General features: G+C 53.9%; 3 protein-coding genes across 8 annotated transcripts; all 3 read right to left on the reverse strand.

Moving 5' to 3' along the window:
- Nucleotides 1–1,268: 1,268 nt before the first annotated feature.
- LOC120648558 lies at nt 1,269–2,696 on the reverse strand. 2 transcript variants are annotated; one of them, XR_005664990.1, is made up of 2 exons: nt 2,536–2,696; nt 1,269–1,559 (listed from the first exon to the last, which is right to left on the reverse strand). XR_005664990.1 is itself a non-coding variant. In XM_039925306.1 (2 exons), exons 1-2 carry the CDS (start codon nt 2,557–2,559, stop codon nt 1,540–1,542), a joined length of 438 nt encoding a protein of 145 aa, XP_039781240.1. In that variant the 5' UTR covers nt 2,560–2,696; the 3' UTR covers nt 1,269–1,539. The 2 variants fall into 2 exon arrangements, 1 of the variants encoding a protein (XP_039781240.1); XM_039925306.1 differs by having other exon boundaries at nt 2,142–2,696.
- A 340-nt stretch (nt 2,697–3,036) lies between these two features.
- LOC120650538 lies at nt 3,037–6,253 on the reverse strand. Of its 5 annotated transcripts, XR_005665656.1 has the most exons (4): nt 5,678–6,253; nt 5,344–5,591; nt 3,628–3,752; nt 3,037–3,451 (listed from the first exon to the last, which is right to left on the reverse strand). XR_005665656.1 is itself a non-coding variant. In XM_039927693.1 (3 exons), exons 1-3 carry the CDS (start codon nt 5,853–5,855, stop codon nt 3,317–3,319), a joined length of 561 nt encoding a protein of 186 aa, XP_039783627.1. In that variant the 5' UTR covers nt 5,856–6,251; the 3' UTR covers nt 3,037–3,316. The 5 variants fall into 5 exon arrangements, 2 of the variants coding, with proteins under 2 accessions (XP_039783627.1, XP_039783628.1); XM_039927693.1 differs by lacking the exon at nt 3,628–3,752 and having other exon boundaries at nt 5,678–6,251; XM_039927694.1 differs by lacking the exon at nt 3,037–3,451 and having other exon boundaries at nt 3,458–3,752.
- An 18,658-nt stretch (nt 6,254–24,911) lies between these two features.
- LOC120648391 (dirigent protein 1-like) lies at nt 24,912–25,728 on the reverse strand. The gene has a single exon (XM_039925155.1). It carries the CDS (start codon nt 25,725–25,727, stop codon nt 25,107–25,109), a length of 621 nt encoding a protein of 206 aa, XP_039781089.1. The 5' UTR covers nt 25,728; the 3' UTR covers nt 24,912–25,106.
- Nucleotides 25,729–25,952: the final 224 nt, after the last annotated feature.

Genomic DNA, 25,952 nt, shown 5'->3' on the forward strand with positions numbered 1-25,952 from the left:
TGTCATATAGTTGCATCAAGTACTATACATATTTTATTCCTGTCATATAAATTAGCATTATTGACACATGACCGCAAATAAGCTTCCATTTATACGGCCTAATAAGTAGGGGTGCAAAATTGGTGACCCTTAGGTGTACCTCCAATCCTCTTTAGTCCAAGTATTTTTATTACTTTTTCAAAATTATTTTGAAAAGATAATACAAATACTTGAACTAAAGAGGGTTGGAGGTGCACATAAGGATAACCAATTTTCACACCCCTACTAATAAGTAATTCTAAGTTTCTGTTGTTCCAAACCATTGTTGGAGAGAAGGTTGTTATTGGAGCAAATCATATTGACTGACTGTATTATGGGGGTGGGGACATGGAGATAAGCTTAACTAGCATTATCTTAAGCCAGTTTAGTGGAGTTTCATGGGCATTTAATTTTACTGATATGACAACATATCTATGAAGAGTGAGAAGGGAGAGTTTCATTGGATGTGATGGGAGTTTCGTCTCCGTGACACTCATCCGGCACGATTATCTAGTTTTTGTTCTAGATAACTATGCAATGAAACTATTAATGATGGGTTTTTTTAACAGAATGATGGTTAAAGTTGTGCCCTCAACATTAATGATGGTTAAAGTTGTGCCCTTTGTGCGTTGGCTTGCAATTAGGCCAATCAACGGTGTGTCTGATTAACTTGCTTTATTCAAGTTGATGAAAAGAAAACAACTTCCTCCAATGAATTGTGTTCATAATGCGCGAGGTACTTTTGCCCCCACCCAAACATTAATGATGGTTAAAGTTGTGACCTTTGTGCGTAGGCTTCCAATTAGCCCGATCAACAGTGTGTCTGATTAACTTGCTTTAAGCTGATGAAAAGAATAGTGTTCCTAATGTGCGAGGTACTCCCCCTATTACTATTAGGAGTATACACCTAGTTCCATCTAGGTGAACCATCTTTTATGTTTCTCTTCATAATTTTAGTGCCGTGTATATTTACTTTACGTGGTACCCAATTTTATGAAAGTGAAACCCTCATTTGAACCTTTTAGGTTGAGGGAAGATTAAGGCCTTGTTCGGTTGCTCAGTTTTGCTTTCTGCCCCGGATCCAATCCAGATCAGGGTCCAGTGAATCCAGGTGTGTCACTGGCCTATTTCCAACCCTGGCCTGGTTCAAATCCTGAACTGGAATGAGTGTTCAGATCCTGAATAGGTGTGTCACTGGCCTGTTTTAGATAAAACAGAGTTTCATCCACAAAAGAAGTAAAACAGAGCTATGATGCACAATAGATTCTTGCATCCATAGTACCCATTAGCTCATGGATAAATTCATGACAGGCTGCTTATTAGTTCAACGACGAACAAGCTAATAAATATTGTTTAGCATCTGAAACTACAAGTTGGAAGAGAAAAAACATAGGAGTAGCCATATTAAATACAGTTTAGCATCTAAAACTACATTGTGGTCAGACCAGCTCGTATCTCCCAGCAAGTAATAGTGCCTCAAGTTCTCTCCATTTCTCCATTGGTGGCTCGTCTTCACCAATTCTAGGAACTGCTGCTACAATCTGAATAAAAGCACAAAGTAACTAGAAATTTGGAAATGAGATAGTATACAAGTATAAAAGTACAAATTAACAATGTTGTTATTCAGATTGATGAACCAAAGGGTCAGTGGGCATCCTTAAGTTACTACTTCCTGCTATTCCGTAGTCTAACGACAATCAATCGACACAAAATAATCTAGCCGAAACAGGTTACTCAATCAGATAGTGTAACTTTATACAAGAACCAGCAGACTGGATATAAAAGTCAACACTGCTGTGATACATAAAACTTTGCTTAATCATGTACTACACAGGACAAGCTTCTTGATCAAGCAACAAGATTAAACAAAAAGCTTGTTGTTAGGCTGTCCTTCGTCATAATTCACAAGCAACCACATTATACAGGGATCAGGACTTTACTCTTTGTGACTACTCTAGAAATTACAGAAGCAAGCATATTATTTGCCAAAAGTCCCTTTTCCTTCCAAGAGGGTCGACTGCACCAGATAGCATATTTTCCACGAGATGTTCACACATACCGTACAGGACTCATCTGACCCGTTTGCTCATTATATAAAAAAACATTAACATTTGTGCACGCACCTACAAGAGTTTTGCCAAATCCGTCGCTAGTAGTCCTTGTCATTGGCAAGCTGTAAAAATAGTGTCCAGTACAATGTAGAGCAAGATGCATCATTGCAAGTAACAAACAGCTTCTATCTGAATACGCAATCGCACCCAGGAACCCATGCTCCAGCACCGCGTGCAGCTTGTCGCCCTGCGGGACCGTCGCGAATCTGGCCCCGAGCACGCCGGCCATGACGCTGCCAAACAAGCCCGAGGACACCTCGCCGGAGCCCATCTCTCCAGATCCGCCTCCCTGCTCGTCCTGCTCCCCCTCCTCTACATCTCCTACCACCTCACGACCAAGAAGAAGCCAAGAACCCCAGTGCCCGAGGGAGAGAAGAGGGCAAGGAAGACCAGGGCGACGCGTTACCGGCGAGAAGACGGCGGAGAGCATGCACGTCGGATGGGAGGAGGTCGCCGTCGCCGCGTCGTCTCCTCACGTCGCCAGCCGCGCCGGAGGGTGAGGCTCCTGGATGCAATCCGGGCCATGGAAAGGGGAGGGGGCGCCAAACCGGGCTAGATGCATTCATGGGCCAAGCCGAAACGAACGCTGATTCCAGGTTAGACCCGATTCTAAACCGGGCCAAGCCGATCCAGCCGGAACGGAGGGCCGTTCCAGGCCATTTCTGGCCTTACCGAACGAGGCCTAAGGCACCACAGGATTGAAGCCGGGCCTGTTTTTCATCCAGGCCAGGATCAAGTGAATCCGGCTGTGTCACTTAATCCAACATCCATTTCTGGGCAGAATCAAAGTCACAAGGAATAAAAACATGCGTTCGGCAGCACAGAGAACAAAAACAAGGCTTCAATAGGATTTCAACTAATCAAATTTTAGCAGCAGCTACTTGTTCGACATCGGGCACAAACACAATTTACCAGCAGCAACTTGTCAAACAAACTTTCCACATCCGGTACATACAAATTGTTCCACAATGCACCATTTAAATAATTTAACATACATTCGTAGCTTTTGAGATCAATTCCTATCTGGTTTTCTTCTTATCACTAACTAGCAAGTATTCATGAGGAAAATACGACTTCCCCATGGACCCAAAGCATGACCATTCATTAATCCAAACTGCAGAAACAGCGATGTTGCATATACAGGGAATAAATAGTACAATACTCAACTCACGTCAACATTTCATAGATCACATGACATACACATCTGGTAACATATAGTAGCGTATAGGAGAGAGTCTTGTTAATCCAAACTTGTAGAAGTTACTTGCAGTAGGTAAACCGGCAAAGCCCTTCAACTCCATGAAAATATGAGTGTTCTGGACCTGAAATTGCAACGACAAAAAATGTCAGTTATTTCTAAAATATAAGACCAATTAACAGCTTTTTTTTTTGCGAAAAATAGGATGTAACATATATCAAAGGATAAAGATGAGCACAGGACATCCCATTCTTACAGAAAAGACCCTGAGTAATCCTAAAATTACAAAAAGGTCCCTACTATTTTTCTTCTTCCTGAGATTGAGCTGCCGACTCCTTCCCACTGTTCGCCAGAAAGCATGCTCAAGCATCAAACCACCAATCTTCCCGATCCAAATCGAAAGACGGACTCCAAACGTTGGATAACTGCAAGAGATTCTCGGGACATGAGCATCAGTCGCCGGTCTACTCGATCCAGCATCATCTCCCCTTTCCTCAGCGATGGATGAGATCCATCGAAGGCAAGATGCTTCAGCACACATCTCCAACAGCAGCAGAACCAGATCCAGCAACCCAAGAATCCACTCCATTAAGCTGCTAGCAACAACAGCCAGCAGAAGGAAAAGGAGACCCACCCCATCGCAATAAGGCAGGAAACCAAACCTCATAAGTTGAACACCGGAATCGATGAACAAACATCCGCCGGCGTCACATCGGAGGACCAAAAACTTCACCTTCCCGACTAAACAGCAGGCACCGCCGTCGGTAGGGAAGAAACTAACCCCATGGTTGAACTCCTCCATAGGGAAACTTATTTAGCACCTAGACTAGCTAAACTAGGCCTAAATATGTACAGCACGCGGAAGATCCGGCTTCCCCGCCCTCTCCGGCGCCGACGAGGCCGCCGGAGAGGAGGGGGAAGCGATCACATCGAACTCTGGGCTGAGGTCACCTGTTTCCGCCGCTCCCTACTGTAGCAGAGGAGATGGGGAAAGAAACTTGGAACCTCTCGACCAATTAACAGCATTGACAGCCACTACCGGTGTGGGAGGGATCTATAGGTAAAAAAGAGTGAGTTGACACAAAGGAGCATTTTTAGATTAGAGAACCACAATAAATTTTTAAGCTCCACTATCTATCTAGCTCAAGCTGCAGCATATACCAAAGAATCTTTCAAGGTACATCAAACCCATACAATGCTAGCACGCTAGTCTCATGCTATTTTACAAGGGAACATATCAGGTGCGAACCAATCTATTCGTGAAAACTATACAAACTTTAATCTGGACCATCAGATCAACATCAAAAGGAAGGCCGCAGGGGGCGTGGGAGGGGGGATTTGCAAAAGTGTGACTATCTAATCCAAGGGCCTACTCCATTCCTAATATAGGCTTCTTCAGTTGTCTACGCATGAGATGCAGTGTTATTTTCAGCATCTACCATGATTTTTTACAATTAGAGTATAGTGCTAAAAAAAAGTTCACTAGAAACAAGAACACTGACATAGGCAATTCATCATATAACAGATATGCAATGAACAATGCCTTCGACCTTCGGTCAGCTCGTGCCATTTTTGGAGACAAGAAATAATTAGATGTTACCAGCCAAATGCAAAATACAACTGCTGGACAAATGCAAGTTAATTGAAACTGTAACTAAATGCATGTCCTGACAAACATGCCATGTGCAGAGCATTCTGCAGATATCCGTATATTGCAGGATAGACTTGTGAACCCATTTCAATGTAACAGTAACTGCAAGAGCACTATTATATAGATCAAAAGTAAACAAAAGCATTCCAGAGCATCTAACAAAACAAGCAAGCAAGCTGGACTGAATGTTACACATGCAAAGAAGTGAAATTAGACTGAATGTTCTGAAACAAGAACAAGCAAGCTTCGTTGATGGCAAGAACTCGCAATGCTGCAGCTGCAGCGTACGCACGTCACAGCTACAATGCAAGTAATCAATTCGCCATCAGCTCCAACCAATTGCCGCCGCCGAGCAAGCAGCTCACCATCCCGCGTCGTGCGGCCTTGGGGTTCAGGCATCGGCCACATCGGGGCACCCGATCCCCGCGGCCACCTTCCAGCCCTGCAACATCGAGCACACAGGAGCTCCGGAGCACCTTCCGGCCTGCGGGCGCCGCGGGTGGCGAGTCGAGGCAGCACTGGAGCAGCCACGCCGGATCTCGTCGCCCACCGCCTCGGCACGGAGGCCGCAGACCCAGCAGCGAAGCCGCGCTCCCACTCCCACTCCCAAGAACTGTCGAATCAAGAATCCATCTAGCGTCCAGAAAGGACGGCAACTGCTCCAAATCAAGAGGGGAAGGAAGAGATGACGGCACTTACCGGTGAGAAGGTGGCGGGGAGGGTTGCCGTCGAGGATGCGCGCCGCCGCCTCGTCGCCTCGCCCGCCGCCAGCTCCACGCACACGCCTCGTCTCCAGGAACGAATCCGGATGGGAGGACACCGGGCTTTGTTCCGGGCCAGAAAGGGAGGGGAAAGGCCTTTCTGGGCCTGTTTTCATTCCAGACCAGGCCTAACCGAACAGTGATTTTGGTGCAGGCTTGGAATCTTAAACTACAATTTCTGCACCAAATCGAGCAAAACTATTGGGCCACGTCACCTCCTTTTCCTCAAGCATTGGATGAGAAACGAACGGCATCCAGCCATGCAACGTGCCTCTCTTCTTGAAGTTTCTCGAGAGGCCAGCTCCTCGGTCAGAAGAGGAAGCGTTTTTATCCTGTTCTTTCCTCTCTTCACTTATCTCTCCGTTACCCGTTGCTTCATACCGACCCTTCAGCCATCACAATCACAGCGCAAGAAAATCTCCGGCCAACGGAAAGGTGCGTGATCGCTTCTTCTCCACGTGAATCAGAATCTTCCTATATCCATCACCGGTTTCTCTTTTATCTACCCTGCATCGATATCATCTCATGTCGTCCACAAAACGGGTCGACGCCCCCTTCGTATTGGTCGATAGCACCAGCCTCCAGGTCGTAGCTCCATCTCCACACCTGCACCGCCACCTCCAACACGCTCCTTTGCCCGCCGCCAGACAGAGAGGGAGGGAGAGAGGGAGAGGAAGGGGACCGAGCCGCAGTGCCTGCCACGCGCCGCCCGCAGCTTGCTCACGGCCCGACGCGCGGCTGCTCGTCCGCAGTGCGCTCGCCGGACCCCGTTCCCCGCGCGAGGGCCTCCGCCGTGACGTCGTGGCCCCGCCGGGGCCGAGCTCGAGGCCGCGGCGCCGCTCGCGCAAGGACCCGCGCCGCCGTCCACCCTTGCTCCGCCTTCCTCGCCTCTGTCGGGAGTTGGCTGTAACACCCCAGGTGTTAATCACCTGTAGTTAAGGTGAATCGTGTATTTAACATAATATTTAGCGCTAATCATGCATGAATAAAACCACTAACTAAAATTTGTTAGCATTTTAAATACATGAAATGACGAGTTCCAATTGGATTAAAGTTTGGTCAAACTTAATTTTCTTTTCAAATGTAGGGTCTTTTTACATTTTCAAGCAATTGGAAGTTAGTTAATTTTTGTTTTTCAAATTTCCGATGGTTTGGTTTAAAATTTCCTTTGAATTGGTAAAAGTGAACAAAAGCTTGAATTTATTTTGGTTTTGGAATGGTTTTCAAATTTCAAAACAAAATTTTGAATTAACAAAAACTTGAACAAATACGATCAACGTTGAGTACCTTTAGTCAAACTGAAGCCTTCTTTTGAGTCACTTACACCTGGGCCCTACTTGTCATCCTCCTCACTCGTTTCCTCTCGAAACTCCCGGACCGCTCCCGTGCTCAAATCAGCCACGGCACCGCTCGTGCCGCGCGTCCTCGCCAGTGCCGTTCGCATCCCTCTCGCTCGCTCGCTCGTTCGCCGCTACGCGTACGCGCTCGCCCTTCGGCCGATCTAGCGCGCGCCGCCGCCTATGCCGTCGCCGCACGCCGCCACCGGAATGCCGTCACGTGCCGCTCTGCCCTGCCTCTGCCGCGCGCCCGCCGCGGGCCGCGCTCGCATGACCCCACGCCCCGCCACCGCGCACACCAGATACGCCTGCTCGCGCGGGTCGTCGCGTCGCCCTGCCCGCCGCCGCCTAGCCTCGCCCGGCCGGAACGAGCGGCACCGCCGCCCGCCATGGTCACCGCCATCCCTGCTCTCGTCGAGCCCCTTCCTCCACCCCACCCCGGACCAAACCAACCCCGCAGCCGGCTTCACCTCGCCCCCAGGAAGCTCACCGAACCTTTCCCCGCCGCTCACGACCGCCGGAGCGCCGCGGCCGCCGCTAGCCACCACCGCCGGCCGCCGGAGCTCGTGGAGTCGCCGCCTCAGACCATCTCCCCGCGAACCAAGTACACCAATAGGTGCGCCTCGACCTCCTCCCCCTTTTCCTACATGTCGGGTACCACAATTAGGGACACCCTAATCGGGGTACTAAGATCGTTTTAAAAAACACAAACACCTGTTAAGGAAACTGGGCCCACAAAGGCCCACGGCCTGCTTCCTATCCGGAAGAAAGGAAATGACTCAAAGGAGCCCAACGTGCGGCCCATTCGCATCCCCCTCGAACCCGCGAAACGATCTCTGCCTCGCTCGAGGGTTCCTCTAGGGCCTGCTGAACAAACTCCGCCTCGCTCGAGGGTAGCGGATCTACCCTCGAGCGGGTGACTCATTTTCCGCCTCGCTCGAGGGCTCCCTTCGGGACCCTCGATCACGCAACACACCTCCGTCTCGCTCGAGGGTAGCGGATCTACCCTCGAGCGGTGACTCATCTCCGCCTCGCTCGAGGCCGCCTCTCTGCGCAAGGGACAAACGGCCCCGCCGCCCAACCGCTCGCCGTACGAAGGCATTAAATGCCAGCCACTCCGCCACGGCACCCAGGACAGGCGGCGTCAGACTGCCACTCCCACAGTGGATGGGACCGGGGTCCCATCCGCTGACTTCGGTCACCGCTCCGCCGCCCCAGTTGCTGTAGCAACACTGTGGGATCTGCGATGCGGGACAAGACGGGCCCGGCACTGCTCCCGTTACTGTTCTGCCGACACCGACCATCCGCACTCACCTCCCACTGGGGAAGGAGTCCGGCGACGTCATGTGTCCTTCCGGGAGAGGCGCTCAGCACACACGGTCGGAGTCCCGGACCTCCCCCCTTTTCAGAGATCCGGGACCTCCACGTGTCCCCCGGACCTTCTAGTGTGCACGCCCGCACTCCGACCAGGGGGTCCGGGGCCGTCCCGCGCCATTACTACCGTCGGGACACTGCAGTACGACCGGTACAATCTTCGCAGGACCAAGGACGAAATCCAGGACGACAGCGACGTGCGCCGCCTTCCCACAGTATACTTCCTACAGTATCCGACCACTGTACCCCCGCAATTTAGGGGAAAACGACGACTTCCATGCCCCCGCTCATGTGCACCGCCCCTCCTTGTGACTATAAAAGGAGGAGGTGGGCTTCCTTTAGCCAGGTTGGTCTCTCGCTCTCTGGCTTCTCTCTTCAAAGGGGACGTTCATGGACTACTGAGCACTCATCTCAACCGACTCCACTTCTAGCAGAGACTTGGGAGTTTCCCTCCCTCTCTCGCCTCGCTTGTATCCCCTACTACAAGCACTCCGGGTGCAAGATAATACAGTGCCCTCGCACACCCCCTTTGCTGGATGTACGGCCCCGCGGCCGGAACCAGGATAAACCGTGCGTTACTGTGATTGCCTCTTGCATCATCATCTGGGGCGAGGAAATACGCAGCATTTACTAGTTGGGATCCGGGCCCCCGGGTCGGGACACCGACAGTTGGCGCGCCAGGTAGGGGAGCGCTGCGTAACATTTTCTCTCTTTTTCCCATTTGATCTCCAGGGATGGCTGGCAGATCCAACCGATACCCCAAAGGCGTTTCGGATCCGCTTCCAGCGGGATGCGTGATCTCGTTCGGGAGTCTCGAGTTCAGAGCAACCGGCAACGGTTACCTCATGCAGCTCCTCTCACCCGGACGTAACCCCGTCACCCCGACTTCACCAGCCCGGCGCAACAGGCGCTTGGGCCAACGTTCGCGACAGGCACGGGCGGAACGGCGTCGCGCGGCACGCCACAACTCCCCCACGTGGGTCGAGGCTGGCATGTCGCTGCTCAGCATCACGACTAGCAGGGCCACCGCCTCGTCATCACGTGCCTCGGTGTCATCTGCGCCGACATCGTCACCTGCTGCAGCGCTAGTGCCTCCCAGGGGGGGCTTGACTTTGGCGTCGCTCTTCCCCTTTGGGATGTGTAACGCTGCCGCCCACGCCTCATCAACCAGCGCTAACTTCATCGAGCTTGAGGATCTGCCGGGTCATCATCTTCTGCCGATCCGCAGCCTCATCACATCGTCTCGTGACGAATCCTATCCCGAGACGGCGAGCTCGATCGCCGACGACGTCGACTTTTTCATGAACAACCTTACGGCCGAGAAGGCCGAGGACTACTCCGGGGTCCGCGACCCCGACGCTCTCCACACGTTCCAGCTGGCGACGGCATACTGCTCCGAAGACTCCATCGAGGGGGATTTCGATCCTTCCCGAGAGTGCTTCATGGCGGACCTCGTGGACGAGCAAAACGACAACGCCTCGAGCAACCACAAGGACGGCGGGGTGGATGCGCAGGCAAACCCACCGGTGGTGCCGCTTGCAGCCCCTTCTTCGTCAAGCTCGGCGGCGCGACAAGCTCAGCTGGCACAGCTCAATGAGCTTCAAGCCAAGCTCGACGAGCAGCGTCAACAAACCCGGGAGCTGCGCGCCGCACTCGAGCAGCAGCGTACCGCGCGTGGTGCACACACCCAGGCAGCGGGACGTGTTGCCCGGGAGCGCATCCTGGCCGACGACAACGTCGACAAATCTCCGGAACTGAAGATGGCCGGCGAAAAGCTCGTCGCTGCGGCCTACCTACTTTAAGCCATGCCCGAGCCATCGACGCCTTCGGGCCGCAACCTGCGCCGCGAGGCACAAGAGCTCATCGAGCAAGCTGCCGTGCAGCAGGCCGAGAGTTCTGCGTCTCGTATACGCTCGAAAGCCCCGGAGCAGCCTGATGGGACTGCGCATCAGGACTGCGAGGTTTCTGTGCACACACCCCCAGTGGTGAAGGGCAAGGCAGCCGTAGTGCCCGGTGCGAAGGCGCCCTCGGTGCACGATCGCATCGGGAGAGTTCCCGTAAGGGAGCGAATCCGCGACACTCGTGGGAACGCTGGCGACGGAGACGCCCGCAACGTCATCGACGGCAGGAGGTACACCCCTCGACGGGGTGGACGCTTCGACCCCGAGCACGACAGGGGTGAGTCCCCGGAGCCTCCGGGCACCCGGGTATTCAGCCGGGAGATTCGAACTGCATCTTTTCCCCCGCGCTTTCGACAACCCAACACCCTCGTCAAGTACTCGGGAGAGACTGATCCTGCTGTCTGGCTCAATGACTACCGCCTAGCGTGTCAGCTAGGCGGCGCGATAGAGGACGCGGTCATCATCCGCAACCTTCCTCTTCATCTTGCTGACACCACACGAACGTGGCTCGAGCACCTGCCTGCGGATCAGATCCACAACTGGGCCGACTTGGTCCACATCTTCGTGGGCAATTTCCAAGGCCCGTACGTGCGCCCTGGGAATTCCTGGGATCTCAAAGGGTGTCGCCAAAAGCCCCGCGAGTCCCTGCGTGACTACGTGCGACGCTTCTCCAAGTAGTGCACCGAGCTCCCTAGAGTCACCCACGTCGAGGTCATCAACACTTTCCTCGAGGGTACGACGTGCAGGAACCTGGTGCATGAGCTTGCGAGAAGCCGACCCGTCAACACCAATGAGTTGTTCGACGCTGCCACCAACAGACGAACGGGCAAGTGGAGCGTGCCAACGGCATGATCCTCCAGGGACTGAAGCCGAGAATCTTCAACAAGCTGAACAAATTCGGCCGGAGGTGGCTCACGGAACTACCCTCGGTCATCTGGAGCCCGAGGACGACCCCAAGCAGAGCCACGGGTTTTTCTCCGTTCTTCCTCGTCTATGGCGCCGAGGCCATTCTCCCCACTGACTTGGAATACGGATCGCCAAGGCTCAAGGCATACCAAAAGCAACAAAACCAGCGAGCTCGCGAAGACTCGCTGGACCAAGTGGACGAGGCTCAAGACGTGGCGCTCCTCCACTCTATGCGCTACCAGCAGTCCTTACGAAGGTATCAAGCGCAGAGGGTCCGGCGCCGAGACCTCAACGAAGGGGACTTGGTGCTGAGGCTTCGACAGGACAACAGGGGCCGCCACAAGCTCTCACCTCCGTGGGAAGGACCGTACATAATTGCCGAGGTGCTCAAACCCGGCACGTACAAGCTGGCAAACGAAAATGGCGAAGTCCTCACCAATGGTTGGAACATACAACAGCTACGTCGCTTCTATCCTTAGCATTCCAAACTATTTGCGCATTGTTTGTACTCGCATTTTCAATTTTCACGAAATAGTTAAGAAGTACGCTTTACTTGTCTATTTTTGGGAACCATCCGGGCCCTCGAAGGCTAGGATGCGCGCTAACACTGAGGTACACTCGGCTTTACCCTCGGCAAAGCCGAGCCTTCCTCGGGGGCTACTACGGGGGGAACCCCCGAACGTCCCCAAAAAGTCGCCAATGTTTTTCGAAATATTTCTGTCTCGACCCTAAGCTTCTCGTATCCTTGGAAAAAACGGACGCGAGGCGTAAGCAACTACGGTACGGGGCTGGCCGAGTCGTGGGGCCGCCTACGCCTCTGGGATACGGCACCCCCCTCACCACCCTACGCCTACGTTGCTTATGAACGCGAACTTCCTCGCAGATGTTTATCTAAGTCGTATACGAAGAACACGGAAATAAAGTAAAGAAATATAGGCTCGAACGCACAAGGCCTCGACGGGCCACACATTCAATTTATGAAAATAAAATCTCTTATATTCATAGGATACGATTACAAAGCGTGACTATGATACATTCACTAATCTATTACATGGGCTTCGAGGCCCAGTTTTCCTACAGGCTACTATCCCCCCCTTGCGGGCCCTCAGGGGCGTCGAATTCGGCGATGGGAGGGATGTCTGCTTCGAGCTTCTCGGCGAGGACGGTGGCGAACTCCTCCGCGGTTGCGTCAGCTTCGTCCATAATGGCCGACGCGGCGTCCGCATCTGCATCATCGGGAACGACGTACCCCGACGACACCCTCTGGAGATCCATGAGGTAGTGTGTCGAGGCCACGGCGAGAGCCCGCAGGACACCGAGACGGAAGGTGCTCTTGGCGTGTTCGGCGATCCGGCCACCTAGCGTGCGCAGGCGGCTGATCACCGAACTGCCCGAGACGGCACCCTCCCCCTCGAGCTCTTGACACACGCTCACGGCGGTCTGCTCCAGCTCAGCAAACTCCATCTGTGCTGCCGTGAGCGCGGTGTGGACCGCTTCCTTCGCCGCGGTCTCGTCCGCCACCTTCTGCCTCAGCTATGAGCAAAGGAAATCAACGTCAGCCACGAAAAGAAACAAATCGATGAAAAATTGAAGGTACTCACCCGTGATGTTCCTTTGCGCCTCCTCCCTCTGGGCTCGGGCGGCCTCTTCGAGCGAGGACAAGGAGGCTTCCTTCTCCCTAAGGGCAGCCCCCATGTTCTGGAGAGCCACCTCCTTCCCCTCGAGGGCCTCGCCCTTTTCCCGGAGGGTCCCGGTGAGCGCAACCACGGCCACCTCTTTATGGAGGAGCTCGGACTTCTGCTGCTCGAGCGTTGTGCTGAGGCGCTGCAGCTCAGCGCTCTGCACCTCAGCCTCGCGAGCTCTCTCCTCGAGCGCCGCCCGAAGGCGTTGCAGCTCGGCAGTTTGCGCCTCGATGTCCCGGGCCTTCTGCTCTGCTGCCGCCTTCTGGGCGTCCCGCTCATCGGCAACCTGCGCCAATTCCTCCTCCAGCGCCTGCTGACGCGCCCCCAGATCCGCCATTTTCATATTGGCATCAATATTCTTGAGCACCAGCTCGGCGTTGTGCTGCCCGAGCTGACTCATCTGGGAGTACAGCCGGGTCATCTCGACGCTCTTTTCGCGCGAGATTTCCCTCAGCTGCTGCAAAGGGGAGGACGTGGGTGAAGACGCGTAAAAGATAAATCGAATCCGAGCAATTTTCGGGGGGGGGGGGGGGGAAGTATTTACCTGGCTGACTTGGTAGTCCGCATTCTGGTGGAGCTGGAAGGCGCGGTCAAGGGCTTGCAAGATCTCGCGACCCACGCCCATTTGCTTGTTCCAGGCTTCCTCCTCCTCTTGCTCGTTGCAAAGGAACTCCGAGGGGACCCCGGACGGGACGATCGCCCCGAGAGGGCCCCCCTCGGACGTCCCCGCCTCGAGCATGCCCGCGCTGGCCGACGCGAACTCGGCGATGTGCGCAGCGGCGCTTGCCGCAGTAGCGGGGTCGATGTCCATCGAGTCCCCGTACTCTTCGCTGCTGTGCGGCAGCTCCACCGCCGTCGCGCCCCCCTGCGCCGTTGGCACGGGCACTACCGCGACGGTGCCCTCATCCCGGGCCTCGGTGGGCTCCGAGATGGGGGCTCCTTCCACCCCTGGCGCCTCTTGCGCAGTGCCCTCCTCTACGACACCCTCGCCCTCGGCCCTCGAGGGCTCAAAGACGAGGGTCACCTCCTCAGCATGGTCGGCAGGGCGCTCCTGCGCGCCCCCGCCGGTCTCTCCTCCTGTGTCCGGTCGGGCAGCGCTAGCCGCATTGCCCTGACCGGCCTCAACTCCAGTAACTGCCAGGGCGGCGCCGTCCACACCGCCTTGGCCGATCTCCTCGGCGTCGGCGACCGGAGCGGCTGCTTCGGCACCGCTTTGGCCGGCATCACCCTCCTCCTCCTGCGCCCAGGCTTGCTGCGCCGCCTGGGCGCCTCGAGCCACGGCCTCCCGTAGCCTCGCGGCCGCCGCCTCGAGATCCACAGCAGGCAGGGGCTGCGGCGCCATGTGCGGCGTGCTGCGTGCCCTGGTCTTGAGAGCCTTGGCCGGGGCAAGCTGCACCGCATCTTTGGGAACGGCCCCGGGGCTGGAAATCAAGAGACACGAGTTGAGGACAACGGGATCGAGAAAGTCCATAAAACACGCAACGAAAACAAAATCCAATTCACTTACCCAGATCGAGCGCTCATGCTCCGCTTCCTCGTGGCGCTTCTTCGAGCCCGAGTCACCGAGCCACCCCTCGAAGGCTGCCCCGAGGGCGCACCCCTCGTGTCGGCTTGGTGCCTCAAAGCCGGCAGCGCTGACAACTCCGCGCCCGCCGCAGCCTCGCCGCCACGGATCGGCACCTGGGGCGCAGGCGTCTCCTCACCGCCTGCCAGAGGCGGCGACTCTCGCTCCGCCCCCTCGAGGGATGGGAGCGCCGAGGCCACGGCCCTTGTCTCTTCCGGCGCCGTCGGCTCCCCCTCGTCCTCGTCCCACAGGTAGAACGGTGGGGGGCTCGCGCCCGCACCTTCCCCGTCGCCCCTCAGAGCGTGGTCCTTGGCATCCGAGGCCTCCTCTTCGTCCTCCTCCGAGGACTCAGGCGTGGCGGGCTGCGGCTTCCCCTCCGCGCGAGCGAGTTTGCACGCCTTGTCGTGCCTCACCTTCCTTTTCCTCTTCCTCTCGACCTTTGCCTCCGCCGCGTCCTTCCACCTTTTCATCTTCTCTGCATGGAGGCGATTGATCAGACATTGTTCCGGGACCGGGGGCTTCGAGATACTGCTCCTCAACCCCTGCAAAGCACGCCCGAGAAGGAATCAGAAAAAGCGGGCTACAAGACGCACGCCAAGTTCGAAGCCAAAACTTACTAGAGTAATGTACCCCGGCTCGGGGCGCATCTTGATCCTCCAGAGATCCTCGGGATTTTGGGGGAAATCCGCCACCGCGTACTTCACCCTTTGAGCGGCGGTGGTGTGGAAGAGAAGCTTGCTTGACGTACTCGAGCCTTCAACCTGGCTCCCGGGAGTGAGCTAGAAGATCGGCAGGGCCCTCTCCACGAGAGGGATCACCCTCTGCCGGTGGAAATTCGCGATGACGGCCACTGCCGTCAACCCCTTCTTCACCAAACGCGCCAGTGCATCGGTGAGGCCCTCGAGCTTGTCCTGCTGTGCTTGGGGCGACACCCCCCAGTCCCACTTCGCCAGTCGCTCCCGGAGGACCCGGTTGGTGAACGCCGGGAGCGCGCCACGGTAGTTCCGAAGGTAGAACCACCCTCGGCTCCACCCGGCGTTGTTGGTCGTCATCTTGCTGTGGATGTAGAGGTTCCTCTGGGAGTGGCGCACGTGGAACGTCAGGCCACCGACGCGCGCGAACTGCCTCGGCTGGCCTCGCCCGCTCTCGACGAAGAGTTCGTCGCGGAACAGGTGGATCCAGAGATCCCAGTGCACCTCTATCCTGAGGTACCCCTCGCAGACGGCGACGAAGACTGCTGCCTGCGAGATGGCGTTGGGGCTGAAGTTGTGCAGCTCCGCTCCGTAGTACTCGCACAAGGCCCTCATGATCCTGCCGACGGGGACGCCGAAGCCTCGCTCGTGGAGGCGCACAAAGCTTACAATGTAGCCTTGCGGGGGCTTCGGCTCGGTCTCGTCCGGGTGCAGGGAAATCCACACCGGCGCCCCCGAGTCGGGGTTCCGCGGCAGCAGCCGGTCGGCGACCAGCTGCGCCAGAACCGCCACGGTGGCGGAGGACTTCCCCCACGGCAAAGGCTCCTGGATGTCCGACATCTCTGCGAGTCGAGGGGGGATGCGGGAACAAAGGCTCCGAAACGGCTAAGGCTCTCTCTTTCTCTCTCTTTATCCTTCTCCCTCCTCCTCCTCGCTCTTGGCTACGGGTTCAGGAAGCAACGGAGGCGGAGAAGGCGAAGCAGGATGGAGGCAAATGGCCAGGTGAACCCAAACATCCCTTTTCTCTTCATCTTTATTCACCATGACGGGCGCATCCGCAGCCACGGCCCAAATCTACCGCATTGAATGTGGTAGATTTTGCTATCGCTGATGGATGGGCCCCACAACTGCGGAGTCTCCCACGCACACACGCAACAATAAATGCGGCACAGTAACCGCGCGGGCGCGGCGCGACTGTTGCGCTATCCCATCCGTCAGCCGCCGCCCACGCCGCTTCGTCTGCTCGAGGCTGTCGCCTAAAAAGGCGCGCCCACACCGCACCACACGAATTGGGCCACGTCGCCCCCCCCCCCCCCCCCCACCAGCAGAAGACCCGCGCGCGTGGCTCGCGACTCTGCGACATTTTCAGATCACGATGGAATATTCCTTCAAGGGGTCTCTTTACCCTCGAAGGAACTGCATTTCGAGGCCTTACTGTTCAGGGCTTCGAAGCCTGGCCCTTCAGGGGGTTCGACAGGCACCCCAAATCACCAGAGTCAGGGACTGCAGGGATGTCCCGTACAAGCTACCCTCAAACGCGGAGTTTGAGACATCCTACGCAGTGTTCAAGGCCAGCCGAGGGTGCCTAGAAGGGGGATCCCATCGAGGGAGAGCATCGAGCCCTCGGACCCTATCGAATGGGTCCGAGCCCCGCCTAGCGAACCTTTGCAAGTGTTTTATGTGACGTGTCTATGGACCACGAGCCGACCCTCATCAAATGGGGCACGGACGTCCGCTTGAACAAACCCGCTAATAGCTCAATGAAGCAGCCATAGCTCGCGGCCCGGGCAGGGGTAGCATGGTGCGCTTCACCCCTCCTCCCTGCGGAAGGGTGACGAGGGTCGTAATCAATGTCGAGGGTTCCCCTGAACGCCTTCACACGGGCCTGGGCTCAGGGGCTCCTCGCACACCACGGTTCAAACCGCACCCTCGAATAAATCGACAACCGTCAATTATGAAGCTCCACGTGTATGACCGAACCCCCCCCCCCCCGCTATTAGCGTATATTCCCCTAACGGCTAAGCTGAACGCCGGGTCGCTGTACCAGCACTGAGAGTGCCGAGGCCGGCTGAAAAAGTGTCGATGCCGGCTGAAAAAGATGCTGGGCAGCCGCCCCAGTAAAGCTACCCAGTGGGACAACGTTTATAGCCCTTGGACGAGCACAAACTCTCCTCCAAGGCCTCAAGGGCTACACCCGCGGGTGCGCTGACGCGCCCCCGCGGAGGAGACTTCACACATGTTCGAGGGTCGTAACTCTTTGTACACCCCTATACCCTCAGTAATCCTCCCCGTAGAGGAGAAAGGGGACTTTATTGCTCAATACAAATAAAGATTACAAAGGGTTACCGGCACGAAGCCATCGAAAAATACAAACACATTGCCACCTACGTGGCAATTTTCCCTGTCTTGGGGAGGAACGAGTGACGAAGAAGGGCACCGAGCCCCTGGCTGATGCAACGGCCTGGCTGCTAGGGATGCGAGGAATAACCCCCAGATCACACGGGTCCAGCGGGATGCTTCCCTCGCAAGCCTTCTTCTAGCGTCTCCCCCACCGAAGACTATGCCGGGGGTCGAGCTGGCGGATAGCGCCCTCCGCACCGTCTCCCCGAGGGCAACCTTGTCGCCTGGGGGGACGATGCAAAGAACAGCCACCCAACCTGGCACTAATGCCATGGTCAAGCATCTCCATCCCCCTTCAGGCTAGGGGACATCGCAGGAGCAGGACCCCACAGGCCCAACACTCTTCTGCTGATCCCACTCAACCTGAGGGATGGAGCGCACGCCCGCTCCGGTCTTCCCCCACCGCTCGCAAGCATTCTTCTAGCACCAAAAGCCTAAAAAAAAGCCAGACCACCCCCTCTGGGGGCAGTCACAAAAAGGCAAAAGAAACATTACAAGAGTTGGGCAATGCTGGAAGAAAGAGCTGGGAGGCTGGGGAAGAAAGGGAACCACACGATCCCTATTTATAGCTGCGCCGGGCACAAAGCTTCAAGCTTGTCGAAGAGCGGAGGCTTGTATCGCCCGTGACGACACGACACTCCACGAGCAAAGGATGCCCTCGGTCACCGCGCCGAGACGCAACTGAACAAAGTAAAGCGAAACTGAGCCCCTGGACGCTAGGCGGCACAGCATCGGCTCAAGCCGACTGCCCTCGAACAGTGCGCTGCAAGGCAACCAGGGAAGGCAGGGCCAAGGCCCTGAGTGTGGGACAGCGCGACGAAAGCGCCAGCTGCCAAGCAGCAGGTGCCGTCGTCACCTTGGCCCCCCTCAGCACGCGGACACGTCTTGTCCTTCAAACAAACAAACAAAGAGGCGCACGCCTCGAAGTACTCCCCCCGTGGGCGCACTACCCCGACCGGCGTGTTGTCACATCCACCGAGTAGGCGCTCAGGCGCATCTGGTGGGTGCGCGGCATTGACTGATCACTTCAAAGGGGAAATCGCCGAATCACCCTTTGGCCGAATCCTCTGACTCGACCAAAGCCTCGGGGGCTACTGTCGGGTACCACAATTAGGGACACCCTAATCGGGGTACTAAGATCGCTTTAAAAAACACAAACACCTATTAAGGCAACTGGGCCCACAAAGGCCCACGGATTGCTTCCTATCCGGAAAAAAGGAAAGGACTCAAAGGAGCCCAGCGTGCGGCCCATTCGCATCCCCCTCGAACCCGCGAAACGATCTCCGCCTCGCTCGAGGGTTCCTCTAGGGCCCGCTGGACAAACTCCGCCTCGCTCGAGGGCTCCCTTCGAGACCCTCGATCACGCAACACACCTCCGCCTCGCTCGAGGGTAGCGGATCTACCCTCGAGCGGTGACTCATCTCCGCCTCGCTCGAGGCCGCCTCTCGGCGCAAGGGACAAACGGCCCCGCCGCCCAACCGCTCGCCGTACGAAGGCATTAAATGCCAGCCACTCCGCCACGGCACCCAGGACAGGCGGCGTCAGACTGCCACTCCCATAGTGGATGGGACCGGGGTCCCATCTGCTGACTTCGGTCACCGCTCCGCCGCCCCAGTTGCTGTAGCAACACTGTGGGATCTGCGATGCGGGACAAGACGGGCCCGGCACTGCTCCCGTTACTGTTCTGCCGACACCAACCATCCGGACTCACCTCCCACTAGGGAAGGAGTCCGGCGACGTCATGTGTCCTTCCGGGAGAGGCGCTCAGCACACACGGTCGGAGTCCCGGACCTCCCCCCTTTTCAGAGATCCGGGACCTCCACGTGTCCCCCGGACCTTCTAGTGTGCACGCCCGCACTCCGACCAGGGGGTCCGGGGCCGTCCCGCGCCATTACTACCGTCGGGACACTGCAGTACGACCGGCACAATCTTCGCAGGACCAAGGACAAAATCCAGGACGACAGCGACGCGCGCCGCCTTCCCACAGTATACTTCCTACAGTATCCGACCACTGTACCCCCGCAATTTAGGGGAAAACGACGACTTCCACGCCCCTGCTCATGTGCACCGCCCCTCCTTGTGACTATAAAAGGAGGAGGTGGGCTTCCTTTAGCCAGGTTGGTCTCTCGCTCTCTGGCTTCTCTCTTCAAAGGGGACGTTCATGGACTACTGAGCACTCATCTCAACCGACTCCACTTCTAGCAGAGACTTGGGAGTTTCCCTCCCTCTCTCGCCTCGCTTGTATCCCCTACTACAAGCACTCCGGGTGCAAGATAATACAGTGCCCTCGCACACCCCCTTTGCTGGATGTACGGCCCCGCGGCCGGAACCAGGATAAACCGTGCGTTACTGTGATTGCCTCTTGCATCATCATCTGGGGCGAGGAAATACGCAGCATTTACTAGTTGGGATCCGGGCCCCCGGGTCGGGACACCGACACTACCCTAGCCCACGCCGCCGGCGAGCTCCCTCGCCGGAATCCGGCCGCCAAGCGCCGCCCTCCCCTGTTTTCTTTGGCCAGGGGCTTCGTGCATGAATAGGTAAAAGTGCAGGGTGTTCTCTGCAAAGGCTGTGACTCATTTGAATAGTCCTAAGTAGTGCTGCGCAATTCTAGAAAAGTTCAGGGGCCTTGCTGTAAAGTAGTCTCTTCTTTTATGCATAATTTAGCTGCAAGCTTCTAAAATTCGCATAAAATCATAGAAAAATCAAAAAAATGCAAAAAAAATTTTGTTGGATTCCTTGTTCTAATATTTACAACTTTTCTTACAGGTTGATCTTCAGTTTTTAAATAGTTTTTTGCTCTAGTTTAAATATTAGTTTAAGTGGCTGTAAATTTTGAAAATTTATAGTAAATCATGGAAAAATCATAAAATAGAAAATAAAGATGTTTTGGAATCCTTCTTAGTATATCTATGCAATGGGTACATAATATGACATGTGTTAGTAGAAAAATATTGTCCTATAATTTTATTTATATTTGTTAGGAATAAATTTATATTTATAGTTATATTGCTCCGTTTGCTATGAAATTTTTATGGTAGGTTGTTCATGTGATGCATATGCTGTGGCAAAGGTGTTAGATTTATTTGGTGTATGTATACATGAGTTAATGATTTAATGTTGATGCTTTAATGTTTCTTCTATTAAAAATAAATCCCTATGGATAAAAATCATGAGACTTAGTTCAAGACTTTAATTATGTAACATACATCAGTTTTGCATCCTTACAGGATCATAGGAGCTATAAGTGTTATCCGGTGCATTTTATTCCTTTTTGCATCAACGATGTTGTTTTTAACTATAGTACTTTATAGAAGCTATTAAAAATCATCCAAACTATAGGCTCTGTATTTATAATTAAAACCCCACTTTAGAGTAGTAGTATTTATTTTTGAACCAAAGCACCTGTCTTTATGAAATATTTGCAAATTTTCTAGCTTGGCTTTGTAATTAAAATGACCGTTAAGTAGTAATAAATATGACTTTATTTTAGTCTGACAAAATAAATAGTGCTATAGCTCAGAGCTAGGGCTGGAAAAAAAGCTCGCGGCTCGAAGCTCGGCTCGGGCTCGGTGCGGCTCGGCTCGGCTCGGAGCGGCTCGCGAGCTTGGAACGAGCCGAGCCGAGCCGAGCCTCTTTTCTCGGCTCGCTAAAACGCCGAGCCGAGCCGAGCCGAGCCGGCTCGCGAGCTGAGGCCAAACCAAGCAACCAGCCCAAATTGCCAGCGGCCAGCCCACCAAAGCTACATTCTGTTATGAACTTTATTTCTTTTTTCCTTGCTGTTACATTCATGAACTTAATTAGTGGGGCTAAGAGAACCTTGCTGTTAAGACTTAAAGAACATTGTTGTTTGCCTTATTCTAGCCTTTGTCGTTTGCATTTTTCCTACAAAAACTGCTCTGTAATGCAATGGACTGTTGTGGCTCGTGAGCCGGCTCGAGCCAGCTCGCGAGCCGATAACGAGCCGAGCCGAGCCTCTTCTATGGGCTCGTGAAATTGCCAAGCCGAGCCAGGCTCGGCTCGCTACACGACCGAGCCGAAGCGAGCCGAGCCGAAGCGAGCCAAGCCAAGCCTTGCTCGGCTCGGCTCGTTTCCGGCCCTACTCAGAGCAATGTCTGTAAGTGCTGGTTTTAGATGATCATTTATTGATACATTTGTTTATGATAATTATGCTCTTTTCGAAGTGCGATTCATCTTTTCTTTAATATCAAATGATATATTATATAGTGTGTTGCACTTTTATGAATGCTTTGCGCGTTGTACTTTCATGCATTTATACATATGCATTATTGCACCTCATTTAGGTACGATAGATGAACCACGTGAAGGACATGATATTGGAACCGAACACGAAGACGATGTTTGGTGGACATATCCAGAAGAGGCAAAGAATCAGGAGTACATGCTTGGACCGGAATACTCGCCAAGCGAGTGTCATCTAACAAACACTGACCTAGTGTTAATCCCAGGCAAGCCCCGGTGCATAACCTACTATTTTAAATTATAAATTATTATATGTGTATTACTTGTGCATTATGTTTTTAGAAGTTGTCTGAAACCTTAATTGCATGATCCCTAAGTTCCCTTGGTCTTATACTAGTATAGATAGGTCGATAGCACTGCTATGCTTAAATAAGTCTCGGTAGAAGTCGAGTGATTTCCTGTCACTCGCGAGCTATAGGGCAAAAGTCGAGTAATTTTCGGTTACTCGCGAGATTTATAGTTATCTTTATATTCCAGTATATGAGATATGGAATGCAATATGGAATGAATGAAAATTTGAGACCGGACGGGGGAATGGTGATGAGATATAGGTATGGCAACATGACAGGGTTCCTGGTGTCTTAGCCTAGTCTGTGTCGATTGAGGACCGTACCGTTGTTGGCCCTGCTGATCAGGTTTGAATTGTACTAACTGCATGCCGGGAGTAGGAGGTAGTCGAAACCGGTAAGCCTAGTACTGCCTCGTTTCGAAAGTACAGAACTTCATCACCACCCCTTAGGGCGAGTCGGGTAGTCGCGGAGAAATTGGGATGCATATGTTTACTTTTGGTGGTCTCTCGTTGAGCCCGGCTGACTATATGTAGGTGGGGCGGTTCTGTAGTTCGAGACGGGGAGGGGAAGGGTTGGTCCGTATGGTCCGACGGGACTAATACATGCCGTGTTGGTTAGGTCCACCTTGCAAGGTTAAATCAGATCGATTCGCCGTCAGTCGCTCTCGGACATGAGCACCTTGATCTCCGAGTCACATCATAGTAAGGAAATAAAACGAAATGATATGATACATGTTGATGTTATTTAATCAATTACGTTTTCACATTGATTGTTATAGATCTGTAAATCATAGATGTGTAGCAACTTTATAACTATAATTTGGAGCTAAAATCTTGAAATTAAGGATCTACTCTTAGATGCTTTTCTGCAAATAAATCCACCAGCCAGAAAGCTTTGCATGTCTAGATATGTGGGATAAGTATACCCAAAAATCGGGTAAGTATTGCTGAGTATATTAGTATACTTAGGGTTTGTTGTTTACCCTGTTTCAGTTATAGAAGCTAACCAGGATTCGCATCAGTGGGCTCGATGTGACGTCCTCACGTGTTCATAGTTATCGTTTTGTTTTATTGGTTCTCAATCAAATTTCCTTCTCTCAGATCATATTCTCTTCCGCTGCTGTCATTTATTTTATGTAAATTCTAAATTTAAAGCTGTTTTGTAAATATTTATGTTATTATCTATTTTTGTGAAATTATATTATGCTGGTACCGTTTGTGCTCGCCGTTGTGCGAGACTTCTGGTGTGTTTCGATCGGCATGTGGGTTGAAAACAGACTGTCAAGTTACACTTAATTAAGCTAATACATCTGATACGTTCAAATGATGGCCATTATGCTTAATTAAACCTTTTAACTTGACGATTCTGTCACATTGGTCTCCTCGAGCCGGCCCCAGCTCCTGACAGCGTCGTCAGCCAGCGGCCGGCCGGACGCGAACTCGGGGAGGCGAAGCCGGATGAAGCCAGGGCGAAGAGGGAGGCGGATGCGGAGGAGGCCACGGACGGGCAGGGACGAGGGGGCCGCCGGCGCCCACTTCTGGATTGCCAATTCTCAGATTTATCGGTTCCTGAGACCCTTCTTTGGCTCGCCTTGACGGATTACTTCGATTACTACCGGACTTCCAGATTACCTGCTTTTTACGCTTCACGCCTTTCCCTGCTGGGGTGGTGTCTTTCGTAGTCAGAAGCCTTGTTTGGCCATCAGGCATTATGTAGTTGGCACGGGATGCGTACTCCTCTCCTCCTGTTTGAACCGAACAAACTTTGGATTCGGTAACCTTTAGGCTACCTTCTCTTCTTTCATTGGTCAAGTACCTAGGTTCGGGAATAAGATCAGACTGCCAATAAGAGTATCTTCTATCCGGAAGCAAGTCTACCTCAAGCTCGATCTGTTCCTTTTTTGCTTTTCCTGCTTTGCCAATAAAAGAACCATTTCCTAGAGATTACGAAAGAACCCATCTACGGCACATCAAGTATCTGTATAAGCTTCTCCTTTGACTTTCTGGTCGGGTGCTTACGATGTGTAGGATAGAGCATACATTAGGTAGAAGTCAGTCTGTGTAGTCAGTAGTTAGTCAAATCTCAGGACTACTTCAGGCTTATCTATCACACTGGATAGGACTGCTTAAGTATATGTTCTACTTCGTGAAAAGAAATGGATGCCAATAATGTAACAAATGCAGCTCGGCCCGGAGAGGAGCAACCGCTGCCGAGAAAGGCCACGATGTTTCTAGAGGAGATATTTTTTTGGTGACCATTCAATTTCTGGCGCGTGCGGAGAAACATTGAGAAAAAAGCTCAGAGGTTGGCAGACGCGGCCTTCATGCCCAAACCCACTCAAATGAAAGTGATCAAACAGGCCTTCATGCCCAAACCCGCTCAAATGAAAGTCTTATAATTTAAAACCATTCAGTATAAAGGTTACTAAAAATTCCAAAACCTACCGCCGCTACAGAGCAAATTTAGAAATACAAAGCTCTATGATAAATCACCCATTCAACCAAAACATCTTTTAAAAAAAAAGTGATTCATAAAAAAGTTTCTCAAAATTCAAAGTGCTTCTACATCGTACACGGAAAAAAAATGTCCGACGGGTACATCCACTGGCCACTCACGGCAAAGCCGCGAGGTTTTCTAGTGGAAACGAGCCGCTCCAATCCGGCCAGAATGGGCCTCGTGCCGGGCCATTCCAGGCGCAACCGAACAAGGTCTAAGGGAACTTAATTTTACCGGCGATGCCAACGACTTTACTCGGTCGTTCACTTCAATCGAATCACTCAAATTTTATTGATTTCAACACAAATTAACTTACATTGGTTTTGAACTCCCGATCCAACAACACCACCACCAGTAATAACCAATTACTGCTTTTTACCGAGAAATGCCGAACTTGGAACAGTTTTACACGATGGACCATAGCGTATTAGCGTTCGTGGCCAAAATCAAAACCATGTCAATTTATAGGTTGAAGAGGTTGAGGCCCTCCTGACGCACGGCGCCGGCGGCGCGCGGAGGCGGCGGCGGGCTCGCGCCCGGCACGGTGGCGTAGACGTCGAGCTCCAGCACCATGTGGTCCCTGGACTCCATCCTGGCCGTCCGCCACAGCACGTGCCCCGTGGCCCTCCGGAACGCGCCGGTGCCGCCGACCACCGCGAGCTCCCTGACGCTCGCCGAGACGTCGTCCCGGCCGACCACGGCGATGGTGCTGCCGTTGTAGGCCCCGCCCGTGAGCACCACGGTCATGGACACCCACAGCACGGGCTCCCCGAGCGACGCCAGCGTGTACGCCCCCTGCGCGCGCCCGAGCGGCCGCGACGCCGCGCTGTCGCCCTCCGTCAGGGCGTCGTCGATCACCGTCGTGTCGCCGAAGTGGGAGCCCGGCATCGCCGGGTGCGCCGGCCCCGGGCCCTTGACGACCTGCACCGCCGTTTGGCCGGGACCGCCCGTGATGTCGTGCATGTAGAAGCGCAGGTGGATGACGCGGCCGCCGCGCGCCGCCGCTGCCCCGCCGGCGGCAGCCATGGCGAGGGCCGCCACCAGAGAGGCGATGAAGACGGCGCGAGGCATCGATGCGGCCATGGAGACGAAAGCCATTATGCGAATCGATGGTCGTGGCGGTCATTTACTTATAGACACCATGCGTGCATGGCTCTGTTGTGCCACACCATGGCGCCACCGTCGTGTCCTTGCTTGGCAGCTACCCGATCTGCCATTGCCGGCCAGAGGATGAACGGCCTGCTGGTACGAAACAGCTACGCTACGCTAGGTCGCTAGCTGCACGACCACCATGCTGCATCCTCGCCG

This window comes from Panicum virgatum, chromosome 9K, assembly GCF_016808335.1.
Source record: "Panicum virgatum strain AP13 chromosome 9K, P.virgatum_v5, whole genome shotgun sequence".
NCBI lineage: Eukaryota > Viridiplantae > Streptophyta > Magnoliopsida > Poales > Poaceae > Panicum > Panicum virgatum.